This window comes from Choristoneura fumiferana, chromosome 14 (genome assembly GCF_025370935.1).
Source record: "Choristoneura fumiferana chromosome 14, NRCan_CFum_1, whole genome shotgun sequence".
Lineage (NCBI taxonomy): Eukaryota > Metazoa > Arthropoda > Insecta > Lepidoptera > Tortricidae > Choristoneura > Choristoneura fumiferana.
Window position 1 is genome coordinate 12,132,379 of NC_133485.1, and position 10,489 is coordinate 12,142,867.

Below are 10,489 nucleotides of genomic sequence, written 5' to 3' on the forward strand. Positions count from 1 at the left end.
GTCTTGACAGTAGACTATCAAAATGCAGAGCTGACGCTACCTAAATGAAATAATATTACAGTATTTTACGATAAACTTCGTATTTTAACTATTCTATAATTTTGGTCATGCTATAATATTTATCTTGAAAATAGTCCTGTCGACTACAAACAGAAAGATCTGGCCAAAGTTACAAAAATAAATATATATATACATGTACTACTTTACTGATATAGCATTAGAGATGTTATGAAGGTGGTAACGTAGTTTAGGATAGAAGCAAATCAGGATACAATCTAAATGAGACTTTCGTTTATTTATTACAAGTTTCACAAGTACAATATCACTGGATAACCAGGATAAGAGAATGGCTGTGGGTGATACACCACTGGGTCATCCAGGCTCACATTATTCAGTTCATGAGGGAGAATCTGTCTTGGCAGTAGATGGTCAAAAGGCAGAGCTGACGCTAACTAAAATGAAATAATATTACAGTAGGTACAATACCTATTTTATGCAATCGGTAAACTTCGTATCGTATTTCAACCACCTCAATTTTTGTGGTTCCATTTTTTTATGAATGAGCTGTAGAATCTGATAACATCTCAATTATTTTTACACGTATTGTACTTCTACTAGATAACCTGGAAATTGTAACAAAATCTTCTACCATGTCAACAAAAATGTGCCCACAAAAATTATACCTATTGTGAAATATTCTATAACTTTGGTCATCTTAAATATAATATCTAAAAATAGTACTGTGGACTACAAAGAGACCAATATGGGCAAAGTTACAAAAATATATACGAATGTACTACTTTATTGAGTTAACATTAGAGATGTTACGGATTTGGTAAGAAAAATGCTAAGATTGCTAAGTGAAAGGTATTCCAACAACAGTGAGCATGCGGGAAGAGGAAGGGGGTTCCCCGCGGGACAAAATCAGAGGTGTAATATTAATTGGAAGTTCCGACTTTTCGGAGTCGGAGTCGAATCTCCGTAACAACCCTAGTTAACAATAAGGTATTATAGGTTTTTTTTTTTCATTTTCGCAGTATCGATCTCTTTGCACTCGACTGACTGATAGACATCGCACAGAGTAACCTGTAGTTTACTAGATGCACCTAAGTTAGTACACCTGGGCGCATCAACTATACTTTAGGAAGCTAGAGACTTGAAATTTGACAGATATATTATCACAAAGCATGACAAAGGTGTACTAAGAAAAGATTTTTCGGAATTGTCAAGTCATTTCTTCCACGGATCCCAATAATGTGAGCAGCTAATTAATGCCGCACGCCTAGAAACTACAATCTGACAACAAGTAAAAAGTAGAAACCAAATGACAGCAACACTTTCTTCGTGAGACGTTTCATTCTTCCTGTTGAGAATTATTTTTTGGTCTGTACTCTGTACTCTATATTATCCAAGATGCAAAGAAAACAATATGGCAGCCGAAAGACCGATAGTCATAAATAACATTGAAATTCACACTTCTAGTAGAACTTAAATTTTATGATACTGACATTAAAATCAAAACAATAATATTTACACAAATTATGCTGTAACTTGATAAGCATATCAAAATTTGAACTATTAATCTTGCAAGAAACATCACTATCACAAATCAATTGTAGGTACGCGTACATTGAGCACAAGGTGGCAACAATATAAAAAAAATTGTGAATAAAACTCATGTGTAGCCCATGCTGATAAGCTAACTGAATTCAAATAAAAATCATGTCATAAAAAAACATGGCGCACTACAGGAAAAATACTTATACAACTTATAGAAATACAAGAAATAATTTAATGTTTAAGTCTATTTTATTATAAGGAAATTCTCATTTAAAATCAATCACCTTCATCGCAAAAATAATAAAATGTCTCGAACTTATTATCAATGCACTGCAGGGGCCAATAGTGTTAAAGTCAAAGTGTTCAATGGTAGTGGGGGTCGGCTTATGCACACTTTTGGTTGAGCTTGAACATGTTTTGACCACCTGCATAGGTGCAATAATGACTCTCTTTCCAAAATTGACAGGCGTTCCTGGAAAAAGAAAATTCGCGTGAATAAAATAAAATTAAGCTGCTTTCTTAAATGCCAACTATGAAAGTTACTTTCTGATGATTACTGTAATAAGTATGCGCAAAGATCTTCACTTTACCTTGAGGTAAGTATTAATATAATCATCATCGTCATCATATCAGCCATAGAACATCCACTGCTAGCTTTAACCAGAGGCCGTATTGCTTAACGTTTCTGACGCCCGCAATCGCAATCAAATGATAGTTTTTGTACGCGAAATCTGTCATTTGATTGCGATCGCGAGCGTCAGAGAACATACGGCCTTCGGTCATTGATCCATCTCGTATTAATATAATCAGAGAGCGGAATTTTCATAGCATTTTTTGACCTGTCATGGTGACTTCTAATGTAGAGCGTTTTTTTCCCGCATACAAATGGATATTTGACTGTAAAAGAAGTAGTTTAAAACCGGAAAATATAAAAAAAAAACAAATATTTCTTTCATAGAGACAATACAATACAATAACTCTTTATTGAATACCAACACAGTAAGCAGTACAGAAAACACAGGTGTATATACATAGAGATTTTCTAAGGTACGCAATAGGCGGTAATATGCTTCAGTAAAACACTTCCAGTCCTCCTTTACACTGGATTCAGTAGGGAATGTGCTTGCATGCATACATGGGATTTTTACAGTCTATTACATCAATATCAAGATTACATAAAAGTAACACAGATAGATGCCACTTAAATATAATAACATAACATACCTTCCCAAGATGACTGTACTCTAACCATAACAATATAAAGCAACAACTTATAACAAACACATTACATTACAACTTACAACAAGAACAATATCAAGCACCTACTTATAACTTCTACCAGGCTTTTCATAGGGTAATGTAGAACGGTATTTGGGTTTTTTAATTACTTTCCTCCAGTTTGACTTGGTTCAGGAGTAGGTATTCCTAACATCTTTGCCCACTGATCTGCGCTAGGTATTTCAATAATACCCTCTTCCTGATTCCCATCTTCACTGATTACCACAACCCCTCTGTCTTTCTCCTGGGCATTTTCTGTTTCTGGCACCGTTCCTTTATCCTCTATTTCTTCGCCTCTTACTACTTCTTCGCCTCTCACTACTTGTTCGCTGGGTGGTTCCGTTTCTTCATTCGAATCTGCATTCTGTGCTGTTTTAATTAACTGGTCCATGTGCCTGTTGACTATTGAACCATCTGTTGCTTCCACGCGGTAACTCGATTTCGAAAAAAACCCCTTTCGAAAAAAATTTCCCTGGTAACCATCTGGGGCCATTACCATAATTTCTATACATTATATTATGTCCAACATTGCTTTGTCGCACTTTTTGGTTTGCGTTCCTGTCAATTTGCTCTTCCACTTTTTTATTGCTGACATTATCCGGGTGGATAGTATCCAAAAGTGTTCGTAGCTTCCTGTTCATCAGCAATTCCGCCGGGCTCTTATTTGTCCCAGAGCATGCTGTAGCTCGTAATCCCAGGAGCATGTTCGGGATGCGAACTTCCCACGGTACATTATCCATTTTCCGAAGTTTATTCTTCACTGTTTGCACCATTCTTTCGGCTAAACCATTTGTAGCTGGATGGTAAGGCGCTGTTTTTACATGTTTTATATTATTCGCCTTTAAGAAACGCTCCATTTCGCCGGATACGAACGATGTACCATTGTCGGAAACGATCATTTCGCATAAGCCGTGGGTAGCAAACAGTATACGTAAGTGTTTTATAACAGTAGCCGAGGTCATATTGGTGACCATAAACACTTCAGGCCACCGTGAGTAAGAGTCAACTGCTATCAGGAAATATTTGTTCTGAAATGGCCCCGCAAAGTCAACGTGTATCCTAGACCATGGTCTGGTAGGCGTGATCCACTCGTGATTTGTTTTAGGAGGCATGTGCCGGTTTTCTAGGCACTTTGAACAGTCTCCGATCAGTCTCTCAATGTCTTCGTTGAGCTGAGGCCACCATATGTAGCTTCTTGCCAGGGCCTTTGTCTGTACTATGCCGTTATGAGTACTATGAAGTACCCGAAGTGTGGCTTCCCGAAACATGGGTGGAATAACTACACGACAGCCTAACAGGATGCAATCTTCCTTTAGCGACAATTCGTCTCGATGTAGCCAGTATTTACGTAAGTCACTATCATTTACTTTGGTTGGCCAGCCACGTTGTATGTGATGAACAACTGTTGCTAATACTTTATCTTTTTTTGTTTCTGCTGCGATTTGTTCTGCATCGAACGGAAAATCCTGCGGTGCTTCTGCCATCAGTAAAATCTCCCCAAGTTCTTGTTCTGGTTGATCCGGCACAGGTTGTGGCCAACGACTTAATCCATCAGCATTGCCGATTTGAGAACCCGGTTTGTACATTATCTGGTAACTGTGTGCAGTTAATGCCAATCCTATTCTAGTTAATCGTGGAGACATCATGCTTGGCATAGGCCTTTTTGGGTCGAAAATACCAAGCAATGGCTTGTGGTCCGTTACTATTGTAAAGGATCGGCCAATTAAATAGTTATGAAACTTTTGAATGCCGAACATGATTGATGCAGCCTCTTTGTCCAGCTGCGAATAACGCCGTTCATGTGTATGTAACGTTCGAGAGCTCATTGCAATTGGGCGCTCAATTCCGTCTTCAAAAATGTGCGATAGCACTGCACCAACGCCATATTCAGAACTGTCACAAGTAAGTACTAGAGGTTTGTGTAGATCGTAATGAACTAGCGTTAAATCAAATGACAATAAACGTTTTGCCTTGTCGAACGCTACTTGTTCCGTTTCAGACCAGTACCACGTCCTAGCCTTATCAAGCAGCCGATGTAAAGGCTCCAGCATCGTTGCTTTGTGTGGTATGAACCTTTCATAAAAATTATAGAGCCCGAGAAAAGCTTGCAATTCCTGCACGTTTTGTGGTGCCGGTGTGTTCATTATAGCCTCCACTTTGCTCGGAGCTGGATGTATACCCTCTGCGTCTATTACGTATCCCAGGAATTCTACTCTCTGTCTGCCCAACTTACATTTATTCTTGTTCAACCGTAGTCCTGCTTTCTGTATACGTGTGAGTACCGCATCTAAACGCTGCCACATTTCGTTTTCATTTTGACCCGAAATAATAATATCATCGATCAGAACTGCCACCCCTTGGATGCCTGCCAGTAGAGCTGTCATCAACCGTTGAAAGATACCTGGGCTCGCTTTGACTCCGAATGCCAGGCGGTGCACTGAATATAAACCCTTGGAGGTGTTTAACGTGAGTAATTTCGCCGTGGAGTCGTCCACCGTTACCTGCGTATAAGCTCGGTCCAGGTCTAGGGTTGAAAAATATTTGCCTCCGGCTATGGTCGCGAAGACTTCATTGGCGGTTGGCATCGGATACGTATCCGATTCGGTGGCTTGGTTCACCGTACTGCGATAGTCTCCACATAACCGGATGTCCCCTGTCTTCTTAACAATCGGCACTACGGGCGTCGCCCAGTCGGAAAAAGATACCGGACGGAGTACCCCTTCCTGAACCAATCTATCTATCTCTTTTTCGACACGATCTTTTATCGCATACGGTACAGGCCGAGCTTTAACAAATTTAGGTGTCGCCCCTTGCTTCACATGAATAGCTACCGGTTCTCCTCGGTAAGTACCGAGTCCTTCTTTAAATACCTCTACATGTCTATTAATCATTTGGTTAGCATCGTAAGAAGTTGACACGTAATTAACGTTTAATGTAACATTTAACGGCTCGAACCAATCACGCCCTAAGAGATTCGGCCCTTTGCCTTTCGCAACAAAAACATCTAAATCACGAGTAATGTCTTTGTACTGCACTCGAAGCGTCGCCCGACCCAGCAGCGCGACTGGTGAGTCGGTCCAGGTGCGCAGCGCCAGCGGCGGCGGCTGCAGCGGCGGGCGCGGGTGTTCCAACGCGCGCCACGTGCGCTCGTTCACCAGCGAGAAGCTCGCGCCCGTGTCCACCTGCATGTCCGTCGGCGTGCCGTTTAACGTCACGACCACTTCGTAAGGCGGCACGCGGCTGACGCGGACGCCGCCCACGTTGTATATGCCACCGATGTAATCGTCCTTGTCCTCCTCCGTGTAGTGAACTGCTTTGTAGCCGCGTTTCTTTTTGGCGATACAAATTTTCTCCAAGTGTCCTCTTTTCTTACAAAAACGGCACACTGCGTTGACGAAACGACATTCTCCGCCGTGGTGGTCCCCGCACCTGTAGCACAGGCGAGTGACCGCCTTTGCCTGCACGGCGTTGACGTCCATCGCTTCCGGCTGCGCCGTCGATGTCGACGCGGCGTGTGTGGGTGCGTCAGGGGTGCCGTTCGCTCCGTAATTAGTCACTATCATACGAATGTCTTTCACCGCACTCTCCGATGATAGCATAGCATCCACGACATTCTGGTAGGTGAGGCCGTCTTTTTTTAATAGTTCGTACTGCAATCTATGGTCGCTCATACCGCACACTAGTCGGTCGCGTAACATACGTTCCAAGTCGCTGAAGTTACAAGACGAACTAATCTTTCGTAAGTCGGTTATATATTCGGATGCCTTCTCTCCTTGACGTTGATCACGCTTGTAAAATTTATAAGACATGGAGATTTCATTGGGTTTCGGGCTGTAATGTTTGGTTAAAACAGTTTCAATGTCACCAAATGTCACATCACTAGTTTTGCTCGGTGTAATCAACGCTAAACAAGTCTCAAACACTTGTGCACCACACACAGTAAAGAAATTAGCTTTTTTATCCTTATCAGTGTCAATACCGTTTGCTATAAAGCAATATTTTAACCTGTCCAAGTAATTGTCCCAACTGTCCACTTGAGGATTAAACTCATTAAACTTCACGGATTTTCTGACATTTTGGTTTAAAAAGTTCACTTTGACACTTCGTCGCCACTAATATGTCCAGTAAAACACTTATAGTCCTCGAAATACACTTTATTCAGCTAGGGAGCTGTGCTTGCATGCATACATGGGAATGTGTGTGTCTACCCTACATCAATCACCTTTTATTATAAAAAGCAAGAGAGTTCTACCCACTTAATTATAATGTACATAACAGGCGGCCTTATCGCTTCAGAGCGATCTCTTCCAGGAAAGATTGGAAATGGACAAAAGTACGGAATAAATTTTAGCAGGTGGTGCCTGCCATTTTTACAGTACATTAGAGCAATATCAAGAATACATAAAACTAACACATACATAGATAGATACCATAACAACATAATTATAAATAAGCTAATTATAACATTCATACGCAAGATGACTGATAGCACTCTCTAAGCATAGACAATAATGACAATAACTATAATAAACTAAAATAATGACTATAGATGCAACGGATATCCGGCCAGTATCTGGTATCTGGCCACTATTTTACTATTCGGCCGAATACCAGATGGTAAAAAACTTATAGTTATGATTAAAAACTGGTATTTATTTATGAATTTATCAATTATTGACATCAGTTTATTATTCTAAGGGGCTGTTTCACCACCCATTGATTCATTTTAACTGACGGATAAATGTAATACCGTCTCGCGTCTATTCAAACAAAACAAACAGAAACAACATCATATTTATCTGTCAGTTAAAATTAATCAATGCGTGGTGAAACAGCCCCTAAGTTAATTAATTATACTCTACAAGTTGCAACCTGCACGGAGTGTCATGCGCATGTTCGAATTAGCTTAATTTAATTGTACGTAAAACTAGGCCGAATATCCGGCGGCCGGATATCCGGCCAATGGTCCTGCCGAATATCCGGTATCCGGCCAAACCATTATCCGTTTCCTGTAGAGACATTATTGAAACACTTGTTAACACATTAAAACAGAAGAATTTCAACATAAAATTGAAAAAAAAAACTGAACTGAAATTATTAAAATTAGAAATTGTTAACCATTCATTTTCATTGTTCATTGAATATGTCTATTTCATATTTTCAACTGTTTGAAAGTTAATTGGTAGAGATCGCTCTTTAACTTAAGGTCGCCTATTGCTTACCTCTACTTTTAATCTTCTTTAGTACCTATGTTATGTGTCAATATAATGTATGTATATTGGAAGTTGATTAGTGAGAAATCAAAAATATCAAAAAATGTCATGAAAATTCTGCTCTTTGAATATAATACTTACCAATAATGGATACAAAACATGGTAAGCAGCAACATCAGCTACTGACAGGGCTTGTCCAGTTAAATATGTATTCATTCTCAGGGCTTTGTTAATATCCTGGAACCGATAAGAATAGGAAATAAATATTAGAAAAGAGATTCTAGATTAGAAAAATGACTTAAGTTCTATATTGATGATGAGGAATCAACACCACTCGACTGATAAATCTCGAACACCCAAGGTTTGGCTGGGGCGTGCTAAGGTCCTGAATTGTATGTCAAAGATTTATCAGTTAGCATAGCAGTTATTAGTACTTCATCATTGAGATTACTGGTGACAATAACTAGCCATACTAAAAACTACAACATAGTCCTAATTGATGATTGCCAATGAGAAAAAGTGGTACGAAAGTTATGGCACCTTAAATATCTAGCAATGGGTGGATGAGGGCTAATTTGATTGAGGGATTTGACATCTTATAAAAAAATGTGTTTTGTGGCTGAAACAAGGTAATTATTACTTGTTGTTGTATTAGCATGACAAGGCCAGAATGCTGTAATAGAGAAAAAACGAGAGAGAGAGAGAGAGAGAGAGAGAAACATTTATTTACACATATTCGATACACATAAAAATACATTAGATGGAAAAAATAAAAATAACATTGAATAGCATAAAGCGGACCCCACTCAGCATAATGTTACGGCAAGCAGCGACGCTGTTATTTAGTGGGACCCATAATAGACTACTTTTTTCCCTATTAACTCAGACCATAAATCTAATTAATACTATTATTAATTCATACTTGCAGGAAGCTCTTGGCAAATGCTGGGTTGGCTGCGGCTTGGTTTCCATACATAGAAATATGCTCCAACCACTGGTAGCAGAGTAAGCTTTGCTCCTGTGACATTTTAACACCACTCTGTGCCACAAGGTGCATTATTATTGTGGCAAAGCCTTCAATACTTTGCTTATTTAGCACTGTTGTTAATACCTGGAAAGTGAATATTTAAATAGAATAAAATTTCAGTTAGTTATTGTATTCCTTTAATATGAATGAGAGTTGACTGTCACAAACAGTATGACTTAAAATGTGGTCTCCACTTCATTGTAACTGGCACATTTTTGACAAGAATTGCTTGAATATGGCAAACGTTTTATGGAAACATTTAGTTCCTCTATCCTTTCTTTTATCTATCTATCTATCTATAGCAGCCCTTGTTGCGTCCGTCTTCGAACGTAGGCCTCCTCTTCACGTTACACACACCCGCGGTAGAGGAAGACCTCCTTTTTTTCATATCCCACTAATATTATAAATGTGAACGTTTGTAAGTCTGTTTGTTTGTTTGTTACTTCCTGTCTAAACTGCTGAACCAATTTAGATAAAATTCGGTATACAAATAGATATGTCCCGGGGAACGACGTAGGATAGTTTTTATTCCGGAAAATTGCATATTTCCCGCAGGATAGCGATAGCCGAATTCCACGCGGACGGAGTCGCGGGTAACAGCTAGTTATTTGGATTGTCTATTACACATATACTTGAATACAAGAAATGTATGTTCGCGCTTCACTCAGAACAGCTGCAATTTGGTTAACACATTCGCGACCGCATATCCCTATGCGATTTCACGTGGCATGAGCTGCAACAGAGACTTCGTGGGAGTTTTTGAATTAACTCTTATAGAACTGAATAAGGACTAGCTAAGCTAACATTTGTACGTATATACATTAACAGGAAACCTAGAAATAAATATTAGTATTCAAATAAGTGTACCTTTTCGGTATTGTAACAGACTGTGCCGACAGGCACGTTGAGGTACTTTCCGACCATTTTCACAACTTCCACATTACAGATACTCATAGTTTATCAAAGTATTTTTGTCCTTATTTAATACTGCTCAAACTTAATTAACACCGCTGGAGTTCCAAGTGTGTAATGTAATGTAAGCTATATAAACCTGCCAGCTGAATGCAATCACCACAGGCAGGGATCGAAAATTCGAAACGAAATATTGTTTGACTTGAGACTTGCTTGACGTTGTCAGTTGTCAGTATGACAGTGACAGTTGTGTTGTGTGCCCCCACATGCAGTCGCTCGTCGCTCGATTGCAGCGGTAAATCTGGTCACGTGACCCCATTTTTAAGGTAATTTTGAATTTCCCGCGACTCAAAAAAGTAGCGTCAAGGTGGGGCCACATGCAGTTGCTAGTCGCTCGTTTGCAGCCTCGATAAATCTAGTCACGTGACATTTAGCGATAAAGCTGGGAAAAAACAACCTCTTCAATTTCGGCAAAAACACTGTTATTTTTTTTGTATTC

The 10,489-nt window shown here is 39.5% G+C and overlaps 1 protein-coding gene across 2 annotated transcripts; it reads right to left on the minus strand.

Moving 5' to 3' along the window:
- Window positions 1-276: 276 nt before the first annotated feature.
- Window positions 277-10,220, minus strand: AIMP3 (aaRS-interacting multifunctional protein 3). Of its 2 annotated transcripts, XR_012452125.1 has the most exons (5): window positions 9,946-10,220; window positions 8,974-9,162; window positions 8,193-8,288; window positions 1,535-2,032; window positions 277-452 (listed from the first exon to the last, which is right to left on the minus strand). XR_012452125.1 is itself a non-coding variant. In XM_074097774.1 (4 exons), exons 1-4 carry the CDS (start codon window positions 10,030-10,032, stop codon window positions 1,883-1,885), a joined length of 522 nt encoding a protein of 173 aa, XP_073953875.1. In that variant the 5' UTR covers window positions 10,033-10,220; the 3' UTR covers window positions 277-1,882. The 2 variants fall into 2 exon arrangements, 1 of the variants encoding a protein (XP_073953875.1); XM_074097774.1 differs by having other exon boundaries at window positions 277-2,032.
- Window positions 10,221-10,489: the final 269 nt, after the last annotated feature.